The sequence below is a fragment of the Falco cherrug genome, chromosome 4, assembly GCF_023634085.1.
Source record: "Falco cherrug isolate bFalChe1 chromosome 4, bFalChe1.pri, whole genome shotgun sequence".
NCBI lineage: Eukaryota > Metazoa > Chordata > Aves > Falconiformes > Falconidae > Falco > Falco cherrug.
Window position 1 is genome coordinate 28,505,208 of NC_073700.1, and position 16,210 is coordinate 28,521,417.

General features: G+C 56.2%; 1 protein-coding gene across 1 annotated transcript; it reads left to right on the forward strand.

The window, feature by feature from the left end:
• The first annotated feature begins 2,964 nt into the window (after positions 1 to 2,964).
• On the forward strand, positions 2,965 to 10,779 carry TNFRSF13B (TNF receptor superfamily member 13B). The gene is made up of 5 exons (XM_005435665.3): positions 2,965 to 3,095; positions 5,125 to 5,265; positions 6,517 to 6,633; positions 7,258 to 7,509; positions 8,913 to 10,779. The coding sequence occupies exons 1-5, from the start codon at positions 2,969 to 2,971 to the stop codon at positions 9,185 to 9,187; spliced, it is 912 nt and encodes a 303-aa protein (XP_005435722.2). The 5' UTR covers positions 2,965 to 2,968; the 3' UTR covers positions 9,188 to 10,779.
• Positions 10,780 to 16,210: the final 5,431 nt, after the last annotated feature.

The following is a 16,210-nucleotide window of genomic DNA, read 5'->3' on the forward strand; positions in this document are numbered from 1 at the left end:
CAGAGGGACTGCAAAAGGCAAGTGGGCTGGGGAAAATATCCCAACAAACCTGCTCAAAGGGAAGGCGAGGCATCCCCCAAAAATTTCCGGAGTCAAACATTATCCACCCTGTCTGCCTGTTACCTGCAGCTCTCCTTGCAGCAGTGCCACTGGGGCAAGAGCCCAGAAGGAAAAAAGACTTTATTGTCAGGGCAAAACTGAGCCCTGTCACCCCAAATAGACTGTGGCACCTCTGGAGCCGTGTGCAGGTGGGTGCTGAAGGATGCAAACCCATCTGCGTTGGGAGAGTGGAGAGGGGATGCTGTGGTATGCAAAGCTATGCAGAGGGATGCACTATGCTGGGAGGATGCATGGGGAACAGAGCCATGGATGCTCTCCCACCAGTGGCACACAGCAAAGGAAGGGTTTAACCCAGGAACCCAGAACAGGGTGCTGGCAGCTGCTGCCCGATGCTGCCTGTGTCCTGGAGCAGGCAGGGCAGGGAGCAGCCACGGCCTTGCTGCAGGATGGCAGCTCATGGGGACCATGTCTGGAGGCATTTAAGAGCCACGTACTGTTCTCAGTGGCTGCGAGAAGGCACGGCTTCTCAGGGCACGGAGGGACGGACTGCTGGGGTGCATGGCTGAGGAGATGGGCTCCGGTCACAGCGTACACCGAGAATGTTAAAGCTGAAATCACGCTGCCTGATCTCTGCTCAGTGAGGAGGGACAAACCACCCCCAAGTGCTTCTCACTTCCCCCTTGAAGGCACACTAGGGTGGAAATTGCAAGTCTCCCACTGCTATTTTCAGAGGCAGGTTTCCCCTGCAAAACCCCGAGAGCCGGAGGGCAGGGCTGGGGCCATCGCTCCAGGGCCACGTTCCGCCACGCTCAAGCAGTGCAGGCAATGCCAAATCATTATTTCCTTTGCTGTCAGCTTTAGCTTTGCAGGTGAATGGGCCACGGGCTCCACCGTCTCCCTGGGGCACAGCACCAGCGGGATGAGGCTGTGCGTGGACAGCCACCCTTTGCTACGTGCAAAGACCGGTGCATTTTTCCCCCAAGCCCTTGCACCATGCAGCCCCCGCTCCCAGCCATGCCTCTGCCTTCCCACTCCCTCCCAGGACCTCCACAGGTTTTCCCAGCGGGAGACTTAAGCCCAGCAGTGATCCCATCCTTCACATCAGATGCACGTGTAGAGCCACGACACGTGGCACAGCACCGGTGCTGCAGTGTCACTGTGGCCATGGTGTGCCTCTGCTCCCAGCCCTCGCTCCAAGGCCTGTGGTCCCTTGGATGGTGCCGACGCTGATGCTGGCTCCCTCCCTCCCGCAGGATCTGGGATGTGATGGGCCACATCCAGCCACTGCGGGGCTGAGCAACCGCGAGGTGCTGAGTTCCTCTGCTTTGGACTTTGTTCCCTGTGAGCAGGTTCAGCCCCCAACGCCCCTGCAGTGGACACAGGGCATCACACCCTGCAAGCGGCCTTTTGGTCTCTCTCGGTTGCAGATCACCATGGTAAGCACAAAGTTGGAGGTTTTGAACGAAACGGAAAAAACCTTGATGCTGCCCCACTGATGTTTATAGAAAGTAGCAGGTATTACTTCTTCCTTCCCTCTTCAGCTGCTTCTGCAGAAAGGTCCCGACAGACCGAGCTGAGTCACTGTCCTGATGTGCTCTCAGTGCCCCTCGCCCCTTCCTGGTGGCACAGCCACGGCCACGGCGCAGCCCTGCCCAGCCCCTCTGCGGGAAAGGGGGAGAAACCTCCAGAAACGAATGCGCTGCCAGTTGGGAAGGGAGAAACCAGTAACGGCCCAGTCTGGCTTGGCTTTCTCTACATGTTCCCTCTGCAGCATCGTGCCACTGGCCAGAGGCAGCCGGGGTATTTTGCTGGCCAGAGGCAGCAGGGCAGCCGTGGTGGTGATGGCAGCTCACTCCCTCCGTGCTGGCTACACCGGGGCAGGCGTGCTCAGCACCATGGTGCGATCTGGATCCCACCTCCAAGTGGTGCCGCCCGGCTACTCCTCCACAGCTTTGCTGATCAAGCCCATTCCACTTGCAGGGTGAGGCAAGATCTAAAAATAAATATACAGCTATACTCTTGGAGACTGCCAGCAGCACAGAGGTGGCTCTTTCTCTCTGTGAAAACCAAGCTGTGTTATTAATGCTTCACACACCTCCACTGCCAGCAGCGAGGGCAGTGCCAGGCTCCAAGCCTGGCTGGGACCCCCATCGCCCATGCAGGACAGGGCAGCACAGCCCTCCTGCCTCCAGGACATGGATGCACTAGAGAAAAGCAGGTTTAAAGCATCTTACTGGGGCCCATGGGATGCTCTACGTGTCGTGAGCAGCAGACAGGCCAGGGGCACGGGCTGACTGTCCTGGGGACAGGGAAAGGATGGGTGCACAGTGCCATGCTTGGTCCCAGCTGGAGGCAGGGTAAGCTGCAGCTGCTCTGGCAGGCGGGGGTGTCTGGCCCTCGGTGCCCTGCGATGCTGGTGGGATGCTGCCCCTGGGGCCACAGAGCCCTGGTGAGGGGGTCTTGCTGCTCTCCACCTGCAGCCCCGTGCACTGGCATCCCCTGTGGCTGCGTGGCCTCTTGCTCTGACACAGCTGCTCCTTCTTGGCAAAGCCCAGGAAAGCAGTAACTCACAGGGCTGCCCAATAGCTCTCCTGGCTCAGGGCAGCTGCCTCCTCTACAGAGCAAGAAGTCATTCTCTGCAGGAGAAAACATCCCGCTGGAGCCAGGCAATGCAAGGACAGGTGCTACAGAGCTCCCACCCCTGCTAAGTGGTGCAGAGCTCCCACCTCTGCAAGGTGCCTGGTCCAGGACCCCCATCCCGGCACCCGGTGACACTGAGCCGGGCAGGGTGCCTCCCTCCCTGGCCCCCGCACCCCTGGCAGCCCAGGGATGCCCAGCGAGCCAATGCAATGCGCTGTGCGTACGGCAGATTTGCATCGAAGGGATAAGGGGAAACCCCAGGAAACACATGGCCCAGGCACTAATCAAATCTATCTCTAATAATAAACCTCCCGAGCAATGTGTGGGCTCGGGGCTGGAGCTCGCAGTGCAATGGCAGCAGCCGAGAGGGACTAGACGCCGCAGGAAAGTCAAATGTGAGTCACCCCATGGAGGGGTTGCATGGGGAGGTGGGGGTAAGGGGCTTGTCTGTGCCAGGGCTCGGGGCCACGGTGACATTTCCAGAGAGCTGGCAGGGAGCGGAGGCTCTCCCCAGGCTCTTGCTGGAGGAGCAGAGCCACCACAAAGGGCTTTCACCAGAAGTGATCAGTGCCATGGAGCTGGAGGTGAAATGGTCGCTTAATGCCTTGGACAAGGGGTCCATAGGGAAGTTTGGGGTGCTGGTCCCTGGTGGGTGCAAAGACAGAAGGGGAGATACACCCGCCCCTGCTGGAAAACGCACAGCTGCAAAGCCCAGCTACACCATGCTGGGAGCACCCTGAGGCTGCCCTCCACCACCAGGCAGGATTTTTCCTAGATGGGGCCAAACACCACCTTGGACCTGCCCTCGCAGCAGAGCAGCAGTGGGGAAGGAGCTGCCCACCCTGCAGCCCCCCGGCTCAGCCCCAGATCGCTGTTTCCCATGCAGTTATCCCACCTGGAACCGCCTGTAGCTCAAGCGTGGCCAGGCTGACCGCCATCCCCAGGGCTCACCACCACCCCTGGGGGTGTTCTCATCCTTCTTTGGGTACAAAATATCTTCAAAGAGCATCTGAGGAGAGCGTCAGCCTGAGCCTCGCTCTGCCCTGGGAAACGTCTTCAGTCAGCTTGATAGAAAGTAATTATTTAATTTTATAGCAATGTTAATTGAACAACTGGGACTGTAAGGGCAGCATCCCTGCGCAGAGTGGATTTATCCCTTAGAGTGGAAGGGTTTTACAGGTGCTGCCCCAGGTAGGAGCCAGTTCACAGCTGGAGCTGCAAGGGAGGGTGCTGCGCAGGCAACGGCAGGACAGATGGACACGCAAAGTGCCCGGCTGCCGCATGGTCCCAAGCCCTAGAGTGAGAGGAGAGATCCCCATCAGAGGGCAGGGGCTTGGCTGTACAAAAATCAAAGTCCGGCTTTGTGAAGGCAATGGCTCAGCCTTTGGGCACGCCAAGGCCAGCGCCATGCTGCAGCATCGAGGAGCTTTAAACCTTTTGGGCCCCATCAGCATCAGTGTCGTCCACTCGTGCAGGAAACAGCTGCGGCTCCCCAGCACGGCTCCGCAGAGGGATGTGGTTGCCCACGAGCCCTTTCAGTCAGCAAATGGCACATTTCCACCACGGCCACCCTGGTGCTGGGTTAGTGCTTCCTGCAGTTGCTCAAGCTTGCTTGCTGCAGACCCCATGCACGGCATGGCACGGCATGGCACGGCACGGGATGCCGGCAGGCACTGCTGAGCAGTGGGGCATTAGCAGGGACCGACAGTGGCACTCAGGTTGTCTCCAAGGCCAAACCCTGCAGTGGCACAGGTGAGGCTGCAGGCAGAGACATGTGACAAATAGCTCTTTGCAGGGACAAGAGCACGTCCCTCTCCAGGCATCCCAGCTGGCGCGGGTGAAACCAGCGCTTAAAGCTCCCCCAGAGAGATGTCCCTCCTGCTGCTCAGGGGAGATTTACACATCAAAATCGGGTTTCGTTATGATGCCAGGACACCAGAGAAAGATGTCAGAAATTACACACAGGAGGGCACGCACTGCCCTGATGTCACAGAGGAATTCAGAAGTTTCCAGAATTCAAAATTGTTTCAGAAGATGTTGCCAGTAGTCATTCTGGTCGTGTTTCTGTTATTTTCAGAAAAGCATGTAAAGACAGGAACGGTTCCCACTGCTCTTACCCCTGCGGGCAGATGCGTGTGTCCCCAGACCCGCAGGGCACAGCACAGGACCACCTGTAAGCCAGGGTGTCTTCCCTGCACGTCCCCTGGGACTGGCACAGGACACGTTCCTGGAGGCTTATAATTTGAAAAGCTTGCCAAGCCTGAAGCAGGTTTGGCCATACGCTCCTGCCCACGGCTAGGACCAGAGAGGTGGGGCACAGGCGGGTGTCCCCCTGCCAGGGGTCCCAGCCCTAGCGAAGGGACGGGGTGCCACAGGGCAGCCCGGTGGTGGCCACCCCGTATCCACTGGCCTCTCATTCTGCAGCCATGGATGGGACGCACGTCGGGCGGGATGCCATGAACAACTGCACAGACCAGCAGTACTGGGACACCCTCGTTTGCCAGTGCATCCCCTGCAGCCTTGTATGCAGCCGGCCCACAGTGAGGAGGTGTGCTGCGCTGTGCGGTGAGTGCTGGGCACCTGGCTGCGGGGCTGCCCTTGGGCTGCGTGCCAAGCGATGGGGCCAAGCTGGGAAGGGGGATCAGGTGCTGGGATGAACTACAAGGCAGGCTCCGAGCCAGCTCAGCTTAACAGAGCTCTGAGCCAAAAACGCCAGAGAACGTGAGAGCTTCCCAGCGGTGTCTGGCAACAGCTCAGCACGGACCAGGATCCAGTTGCCCACACAGAATCATAGAAGCATTTAGGCTGGAAAAGACCTTTGAGATCACCAAGTCCAACCATTAACCCAACACTGCCAAGTCCATCACCAAACTGTGTCCCTAAGCACCGCATTATGCATTTTTTAAACACCTCCAGGGATGGTGACTCCACCCCGCCCCCGGGCAGCCTGTGCCAGTGCTTGATGCACATCTCTGCACTGCTCCTTTTGGGGGTCACTGGGAGCCTTCCCAGAGCTGCACCAACACTCATATCCCCCCAGCAGCGACACCTCACCCTCCAAAGGCCATGCCTTGAGATACAGCAGGTTCAGTCAATGTGGATAACGACAAACTCAAGCTGTAGCTTTGCACGGCTGTACCTGCGAGCCCTGTGTGGGGCAGGCATCAAGGTGTAGTGGTAACAGGTCGGGAGGAGAAGAGACACGATGTACTTTGCACCCAAAGCCTGTACACAGCCCTGTGCATGGCCCCTTCCCTCCCCATCGAGCCGCTGTCTGGGACTGTTGCACCCTGTCCCAGGGCACAGGGGACCCAGCCCTGCACTGCGGCTGCATGCAGTGAAAAGTCACGCCTCCCTGTTGAGGAGAGGAGATGCCATCCCCGGAGTGCTGAGCCAGTGCTCGGGCAGGTTTTGGTGTGTCCCAAGAACCCGTGCAAGCTGCAGGGCAGCGGCAGCTCTAAGAGCAGCAACCCGGAGCTCCGTGCCACAGGTGGGTACAGCTGCATATGTCTGGCTGCGCATCGTCCCCTCCTCGCCTTTCCCCGGCATTCCTCACAGAGCCAAACACCACCTCAAAACCTGCGGATCTGTCACCCTGCCAGCGCTGGGGCCGCTGTCAGCACTCACAGCAGCGTGCAGGTCTCACCTGGCGCCCGTTGGAGCTGCGACCTTGTTCGGAGCAGCCGCGGGCTCGTCCTCGCACAAACCCAGGTGCCCGGGGTGGTGGGAGGGCCGTGGTGTGGGAGCCTTGTGCTCAACTGACAGGGGAGGAGGACGTGCTCAGGGCACCGTGTTCACCTCGCTCCCCTCCCGCAGAGTCCATGGACTGCAACAGGAAAGCCGGCTTCTACTATGACAAGCTCCTGAACAACTGCATCAACTGCACCATGGTCTGCGGGCAGCACCCAAAGCAGTGTGCCCCGTCCTGTGAAGGTAAGGCTGCGCCTGGGGGCAGGTGGAGCGGGGATGTGGGGCAGGACCCCCGGGGCTGGGCTGGAGGAGGGGCCAGGTTATGGGACCGAAGCGAGGGAAGGGGCAGCAAATCCTCTCTGCTTTGTCCTGGGGGGTTGCGATCTCGTGCTGCCGTTTCACTGGGACCAGGGAAGAGGAAACCAGGGCCCCCGTCCCTCTCACGTTTTCTCCATCACGGGGCGTGTTTCCCCTTCTGCGTGTCAGTGACTTGCACACCCGTCCCTCGGCCCCACCAGCCGGGGCAGGGTCGGCCGTTGCGTTTCCCACTTTGCTGAGTCGCCTCCAGCCCTCGGGGCAGGGGAGTGGGAGCAGGAGGGTTCTCCCTGCCATCCACAAGTCCCACACTGGGGTTGAGATGCGATCACTGGAGAAGGGAGGAGGGTGGGAATGGGGTGTGGGGAGGGTTCTCGTCAACCTCGGCACAGGAAAGAAACGCAAGCAAGCAGAGGCGATGCATAGCTGCTTGCAAATTCTTTCCAAGCGGAGCGCACAAGTGCTATTAGCACTTCCCTTATCACAAATTCAGTAGCGTGAAGCACGTGCCTGAAGGGTTTCTAAGCACACCCCTCTCTGCCTGCCCCACAGCGGGTGCCCTGGGGGCCACCCCTGCTCCGCCAGCCACCCTGGTCACGGCCTCGCCACCAGCGGCTGTGCTGGAGCCGAAGTCGTGCATGGAGCAGGAGCCGTGGCTGGTGGTGTACCTGCTGCTGGGCCTCTGCCTCTGTGCCCTCGTCTGCTTCCTGCTCCTGGGCTGGACCCACCTGCGCAGGAAGGGAGAGGTGGTCTCCTGCCAAGCCAGCGCGGGGACCTGCCACCGCAGGGAGGACTCCTCCAAAGGTGAGCGCTGGGGGGACTGGGGGAGGATGGGGAGCTTGTGGTGGACAGGCTCCCAGGTACGGCTGGGACGGACACAAAGCAGGGCCAGCTCACAAGGGGAGGGAGGAAAAGTAAAGCTGGTGACATGCTGTGTGGTTCAGTCTGAGCCTGGAAGAGGGGCAGGACTGGGCTCCTGTGCCCCGGTTCTCCACCGTAACCCCCGCCTCAGTCACTCTGCAAAGCCACAGGCACAGCTTCCCCCTGCCATGCAGGGGCTGGAGCAGCAGCATCAACCACCAGCTCTCCAGTCTCCATCCCCAGGCTGAGGGGCAGCCCAGCCACAGGCAGGGGAGTTGCAAGAAGCCGATCCTCTTCCAAAATGCACCACAGGCCCCAGGGCTTCCACAGCAACTGCAGCAACTGGGGCTGCACTGGGGCAAGCTGCTGCCTGGCGAGAAGCCCGGTACCACTAGCTACTTGCTCCTTCAAATGGGCAAAGGATGCGGCTGAATTCCCTTGCAGGATCAAACACCAGAGTTTTAGCTCAGGAGCCAGAGGGGCTTTGCAAGACTTTGCGCTAAGGAGGAAAGACAGGGAAAGGATGACATGGAGTAAGCCAACATAGAGAAGGTGTTTGTATTCTCCCTCCTCCTCTCCTCCCCTGCCTTTACAAAAACAATTGTCTACTTACCTATTTATGCATACACGTAGATGTTCACATATGTGCACCTCAGAGCCAGTCACACTGGATGTCAAAAATCACAGAGAGAAAGCCCACGAGCTGGTGTGTCACTTGGAGCCACTCTCCAGCAGAACGGTAATTCAAGCCATTCCTGTCTGCTGTGGCCAAAGGACACGGTGGCATTGAATGCTTGCTTTTAAGAGAAGCTGCCAGGTTCAAAGAGATTTACTGTGTCCTCTTTAATACTCCTAGTCTAACCTTGCTTCTCAGGCCTCAGATGACACAGCTGAGCCCTTCACAGCCAGCGTCCAGCCTGCGGAGTGCTGTGGGTCCTGCGGGCAGCCAGCCTGCCACGCTGTGCTGGCTGCAGCTCTGGAACCTCACACCACGCTGCGCCATCACATTTGCGTGTGCTACAAAAGTAGTGTTTAATTAGAAGATAATTTACATATAAGGTTATAAATATTGTAATTTCTTTAGTGCTAAACCTCCAGCATCCCTGTTCCAGGCACTTCCCAGTTTCCCCCTCAGCTCTCTCCTGGCAGGACTGGGTGCAAGCGTGTAGGCGATGCATTACATACAACACACGGTGCCGGGGGCTTTATCAAAGAGGTGGGAGGGGGGTGTCCTCTCCCATTCCAGGAGCAGCTCTTTATAGGCTCTTGTGTAGCAGTACAGAGCATTTCTTTTGTAAAAGGTACTCCTAAAACCCCTTGAGCTAATACACATAGTTTACTTGCAGATCATCTGGTGGAAGCGGGCAGCGTTGGTGATGGATCCACTGGCAGCAGGGTCCCAGAGCCAATGGAAACCTGTAGTTTCTGCTTCCCTGGACATGGCTCCGCTGTACAAGAGACCAAACCATGCCACGGCACCTCCTATCACATAGGGGAAAGAGCTGCTCCCTCTCACACCGGGATATGCAGCATGGGAAGTGCTGGGGCCATTCCCAGCCCTGACGATGGTCACTTCAAAATCATATGTTCTCCTTCACAAGAAAAGACGCCCATGGCATGACTGTAGCGAATGTTCCTGCACAGGATCAGAAAGGAGGGATGCTCCCTCTGCCCCCAAAACACAGCTGCTTTACCCTCCGTTCCCAGTGACTGTAACAGCTTCTACCAGGACCAGTGGACCTGGCCCAGCCTTTGCCCAGGGCTGTAGGCTACAGACAGTGCTGCCGGTTACAGACAGTGCTGTTTAATTTGAATCAGGAAAAGAAATTCTCATTATTCTTGTGCACTCCCAGTGATAGAAGTCGCTTCCCATTTAGCAGTATCTTCATCCTCCGCCTTGACCTCTGCAGACCCCTCTGTGCATCCCCGTCATTGGGAGCGATGTCTTGCAGGGGCTTTTCATCCTGGTTCCACCATCAGCATCACTTTGTCTCTGCAAAGGGTGTCGATGCAGAGCCAGGACCAGACTGTGGTGTCCACCAGTCCCCATGGAAAGCACACCTTTCCCTGCTTGAAAACTCTACCATGTAACAGAAGCCATTTACAAGCAGAGCTATAAGAATCTCAGACATGGACTCAGACCCAAGGACTTACTCATGGAGGTTATAATGACCACCGAATGCCACTGAGGTATTCTCAAGTGTGGCGTGTTTTCTGACTTTAACAGAAATTTCTTCACAGGACAGACTATTTGGGAAGATACTATGTGGAAAGCTCCACTGCCAGCTTTCAACACAGCTTGGGAAGGCAGGAGATGTTACGTGTGATGGCGAGGCTTGGCCTTGTGGCAGGACATGATGCTGCATGGGAGGCGCTGGGACAGGCACCAAAATCCCCAGTGGAAGCGGGTTTAATGCAAAGACTCACCCAAGGCTGAGAACTTTCTAAAAGACTGAATTTATGTATGTCTGGTCTAGGTTACTCAAAAAAGCCGGTAAAAGTGATGAACCAGCTAGAGACAGAGCTGCTTTAAGGGAAGATTTTTATCAGCCCTGGCTTTGAAAGCTAGTATGGAAAAATATGGGTTTCAACATGTAACCTGAAGTTCTCATTTCCACTAAAGGAGAGTGTAGGAATTTTTTGCTTGGTGAGAAACCACTCCTGGTAGGAGCTCATCCCCTCCAATTTCTCAAACTAGAGCTTCAAACTTTGAAGAATAAACATGAGTCAAAATATGCAGAAATTGGTGCTGGGAGACAGCAGGAGAAAGTATGAGCAGATAGTTACAACAGACTGTCCCCTTCATATTATGTATTTCTTTAAATGTCAACGTATTCTTACCACTACAGAAGGCACCACTTGAGGGGGACCGCAACAATGGTGCCATGAGTGATGTCCGGCCACCAAGCAGAAAGGTCTGAATGTCCCCGTTAGAATAAGAAAGTGCAAGAGGTGGTTTAAGGTGAGGACTAAGAGCTCATGCATTGGTCCAATAGCTGGCACATGGGCCAAAGCTTTGCCATCTTGAGTTGCTCCAGGAACCAACCTGACAGTTCTCCAGCCCGTTATCCGTGTGCGTTGCCTCTCATCTCCTCCCTCTGTTTAGCAAAGTCCCGCTCCGACAGCAGCCCAGGGGGTGGGTTTGCATTGTGCTGCATTTGCATCCGAGGGGAGAAAATGGGCGCATGCAAAATGCAAATCTTGTTTTACTCAGGTGGGCGTCCTGAACACAACGGGTGGCCCTGAAGGCCACCGGCTCACAGTGCGATGGGGAGAGCAAGGGCCTACCCGTGTGCATGGAGAGCAACCGGCAGGACCCCGGCCACGAGCTGGGCCTGCTCCCGCGGGACCCCCCCCCCCCCCGCCACCTCCACCCCCTCAGTCCGTGGGCCCCACGGCCTCCTGCACTCACCCTCCCTGCCTCCCGCTCCCTCAGCCTGAAGACCCTTTTGGCGTCTCCCCTCGCGCAGCCTCCCCCTCCCCAGCACCATCTCCCGTGGCCTTAGCTCCTGCCCTTCCCTCCTGGGGACTCTGCTCCCCGGCCGCCTGCCCCACCGCCTCAGTGCCCACGGCCCCCCACACCACAGCCCCAGGCCCTGGGGCATCCCCGCTCGCCAAAGCTCCGAAGCCTTTCAGCCCCACACGCCACCTTGGCCTACGCTCACACGGAGCCCCCAGCTCTCCCTCAGCCTCTGCCCCCGCTCAGCCCCGGCTGGGCACCTTCACACAGGCTAATCTTCAGCTTCTCCCAGCCTCTTGCCTTCCCTTCTAGCTCAGCCTTACTTACTCCTCCTTGCCCTCCCACCACCTTTTGGCATCTCGTCTTGCTCTGCCTTTCATCTCCCACACCCTTCGGCCTCCCCAAGAGCCCTCGCTTGTGCTCTTGCTCACCCTCTGCTCCTGCTCATCCTCGCGCTCCCCCTCGGCCTCCCCCAGCCCTGCCCCTGCTCTCCCTCAGGCTCCTCTTGGCGCTGACCCTTGCCAAGCCTCTTGGTCTGTCCTTCAGCTCCGCTCCTGCCCGCTGCCCTGCTCCCCCTCTGCCTCCTGCACCCTGATGTCCTCCACTCCCACCACACCTCCCCATCAACGTGACCCCCCGCTCAGGCTGGGCCCCCCCACCCCTGGAAGAGCTGGCTTTGCCCCTTCTGCTTCCCCTCCCCACAGCCTTCCCGGGCAAATCACAGAAGGGTTTGGGCTGAAGGGACCTTAAAGACCACCTAGTTCCACCCCCCCACAGTGGGCAGGGCCCCCTCCCACCAGCCCAGGTTGCCCCCAGCCCCATCCAGCCTGGCCCTGAGCCCTGCCGGGGATGGGGCACCCACAGCTGCCCTGGGCAGCCTGGGCCAGTGCCTCGCCGCCCTCACAGGGAAGGATTTCTTCCTGATAGCGGATCTAAATCTGCCCTCTTTCAGCTTAAAGCCATCACCCCTTGTCCTGTCACCCCATCCCCTGTCAAAAGCCCCTCCCCAGCTTTCCTGTGGGCCCCTTCAGGCCCTGGAAGCTGCTGTGAGGTCCCCCCGGAGCCTGCTCTTCTCCAGGCTGAACAGCCCCGACTCTCTCAGCCTGTGTCCATAGGAGAGGTGCCCCAGCCCTCTGAGCATCTCCGTGGCCTCCTCTGGGCTCGCTCCAGCAGGTCCGTGTCCTCCTTACGTTGGTGCCCTGGAGCCGGACGCAGTGCTAGGGTGAAGGGGTTCTGCACTTACCCTGAGGCAGCACCAGCAGGTCCCCCAGGCACCAGGGCTGGGAAAGCCCCCAGCCCTTCCCAGCAAGGACAGGGCTCCAGGAGAAGGAAAACCCTCACGAGCAGCCACGGTGCCTCGTCACGCTGCCCCTTCCCAGCACAGAGCTCCTGCGGGCAGCACTGGGGACACACAGCTTCAGCCCAGCTCCAGCACCCTGTGAACATTCATGTGTCACCTCTGGGGACAGGCGCTTGTCACCCACGGGAGCCCCTGGCCACGCTATGAGGCCCAGTGCAAGGAGATTCAGAACCTTATTTAAAAATAGGATAGAAATAACTGAACACATGACACCAGCTTTGCACTCAGGGCATCTCCTGAGGACCAAGGGGCATCAACTATTCAAACGAGAAAGCTTTTAGGAATGCTCCAGTTGGGCTGGGGCTATCTCTCTCATCACCCTGTGGGCTGGTGCCCCAGAAACTGGGCAAAACACTCATCAGAAGCCAAGTCCTTCTCTCCAGCCTCCATACGGCAGAGGGGAGCATTCCTCACCCTCACAGATACTCCCTGGAGGAGGGGAGGGCACATGACCACTGTTAGTAGCATATAAAAGGTAACATGGAGCAACTCAAACAAATCAGCAGTGAGAATAATATATAGGGTCCCAGCTGCAACACGTAGGTGCTGGAGAACCAAGAGGAATAGATGGTTTTGGTATGGCATTTGCAGCCACTGGCCAACAGCTCTGCGGAAGGGTAGCTGGGAACATCACTGAGTGTTAGAGGGACATTGTGACTCTGGGGCACAAGCACTCACAGCTGGCCCGAGTTTAACTACAGGGCATTAAGGGCACAGATTTTGAGCAAAAGCATCCACCTGGGGGTTTTACCCATTCTCCCATTTCTGCTTTTGCTCAGGTTTTCATTAGGCACCAGCATCAAGTAAAGCTTCATCTCTAGTCTAGTGGCTGAGGGACAAGAAAATATTACACCTAAACCCACTGTCTAGCTATTTTTGTGCCCCAGGTAGAGCTGGGCTCATTGCTGGTAGATAGCAGAACACACACTCCAACGCGAGCCGGCGTCGCACCACTCTCATTTCAGCCATTCCTGCAGATGCTTCCTCACAGCAGACGAAGCTGTGCCAACAGAAACCTGAACCTCAGAATAAACAAGTCACCCCCAAACCGCTCCCCAAAATGAAGAGGGTCAGCAGCTGAGGCAGCAGTCACTGCTGGCGGAGGAGGCAGCCTCTCGCTGTCTGCCAGCACGAGGGAGGCACAACTTCACCACCAGCCATTCGTTAGCACCTCGCTGCGCAGCCAGGCGTTTTGCAGTCGGCGCTTTCCTAAAGGCAACATTAAGACAGTTCTGCGCAGGAGAAACCTCCCGGTTCTGCAGGGAATAAACCCTGCGGACAAGCTGCATGGCTGCTTCTGAAGAGATGAGGGCTGAGAGAAGGCTGTTTGAGAAGCAGCAGCATGAGGGGTAGTGCTGCTTGTGTGACAGCAGCTGCTCTCCCATCTTTAGAGGAAGAAGGAAAATGCTCTCTCCTCCTCTAGCAACCTGTGCCGATTTACTGTGGCTGGAAATAGCAACACGCCTGCTATGATTCAGGGAGGCACACGGGGTGGGATGGCAGGGGGAAGAACAGAGTAAGACCTTTTAATACACCAGGAATTCCGCTTTTGAAACCAGAAACAGAGCACTGAAATCTCCCACCGAAAGCCACCTGCACCAGTGCAGTTGCACAGAGCACAGCCCTCTTCACCAGCTTCAGATGGGGGGGGGGGGGGGACGACACACGACATATCCCCTCCTCCTCCACTCTACTGCTTTCAGACCCATATGCATAAAAAATGGGCTTGGATTTTTAATTTTTAACTGTTACATGATTGGTCGTTGGAGCTGAAGCACCAAATGGAGAAGAAGCTTTTTGGAGATGAGGGTATAATCCCTTGCCTTCCCACACACGTTTTGGAGGAACATAGGAGATGTACCAGCGCCCGGACTCCTCTGCTCCCATTTCCCCCACCCAGATGGCTGGCCTCAGCCCTAAACGATTTGTTTCTAAAGGATTAACAAAGCAGACTGCATTAGCTTCGGTGCTCGTGGAAAACAGAATTCATTTGTTCAGGCTCCGGCATCCAAAAGCAGCAGCCCAAGGCTCAGCCCTCAGCACCACAAAGCGAAGGCATCGTGCCACCACCAAAGCCATCTGCCGCGCGGTGGCAGTCCTCCTCCGGCAGCAGGACACGGTGGGGACGCCAACTGCAGCAGCCCTGGGAATAATAAACGCCTGATTCTTGTCTTCCTCTGCAAGCTCGCTGCATTATTAAAAGGTAGCAGAAAGCGTTGTCAAGCATCTGCACCATACCGTGCCGGTTCGGGGAGGGAGGGGGCCCCTTCCCGCGCGTGCACCGTGCATCTGCAGTTCGCCAGCCATTTTTCACTGGTGACAAGAACGCTCAGGTTAAATCTTGCAGCACCCAATTACAACTGAAAATTATTTCAAGCATGACAATGGGGAAAGACAGGTTACAAAACCTGAGTACGCCATCACCTCTGCAGAGCTCGGGCTGCCTAGGTAACTCCCACACGCATTTTCTATGTCTGATTTGATATTCAAGGTGCTTCAGTTAGCTGTCCCTTCTTCCTTCCCTATTGCAAGCTGTCATAGAAACCTCCTGATGTACAGAACTGCCTTTTAATCTTCCAGTTTGTGTACAAAGCAAATGCAATTCCACTGCCTTTTTGTTCAGCTGCTCTCGTAAGATGCTTATTTAAAAAGCAAACAAACTCCCTTCCCTTATGTTCCTCCTATTGCTTCTGTTTCAGACCATTTTCCACCTCTGTCTCGGGCAGGCTAGACAGCTGTAACTCGTTACTAGCACAGAATCTAAAAGGTTAAACCCATCCACGTTTTTAACCACACTGGTAAAGTCAAAGAATGGCTGTCTGGATGCATACACTGAGCTTAATGACCTTTTTGGTGTGGCTCTTGCACCAATTTACACTGTGCCCAACTCTTACGCATAGCTCTCTGCAGGTTCCTGTAAGGAGGGGAAAACAAAGCTGGTTTTGCTCTTTTCAGCTCTCTGTTCTGAATGGTTTCTCTCACAGGCTGCAATTCAATCCACAGCCCAGCCTCCAGAGAGCAAGACACCGCACACAAGCGGTTGCTGCTGGTGTCTGGAGAAGCCACCGAAGCCACAGAGGGGGAGAAAAGGAGCAAAACTGCGTTTGTGACAAAGCAAGAATAAGCTGGTGCACTAAGTGCTGCAAGCTAAGGACACCGATATGGAGGCTGTTGATTCTGCAAGGAGGAGGAGAGCGTGTGAGGAGTTAATCCATGTGGGAGGATACAAGGAACCAATACCAGCCTAGCACATACCAGGAAAATGTGTTGTTTACTTAAAACCCGAGTGCACTGCAGAAGTGCTCAATAGCAGCAGATCCACCGCTCAATGCTGCCCCCAGCAGCAACCGTTTCTAACAGATGGTACATTTATCAATGCCGAGGTTCTCTCAAGTGTCATACACACGCCTTCGGAAGGCTGCAGGGGGGAAAAAAAACCAACCAAACCAAAAGCAGCAACAAGAAAACAAGCAGTTTTGAGAAAATTCAAACTTATTCACAAGGTTTAAAAAAAGAACCAAGACCACTCTTACAGTATAAACACGCCAATTCATTAATTTTTACTGATGGTTGCATTTATGAATTTCATTCTCGTGAAAAAAGGGAATAAAAGGAAAAAAATTAAGAAAATAGCTATTTATAGAAAACAAAACAAAAAAGGGCTCAAACAGAAAAGAATCTGTGCCGATGCTTTTGATGAGCAGTCCGATGGCATTAAACATTACCTGTGCAAGCAGGCATGCTTGAAAACCTTTCTTAGTACTGTAGCTTCAGTTCCGCAATCCAGGATTTCTTTTACGGTTGTTGGAAAAAAAAGAGCCTAA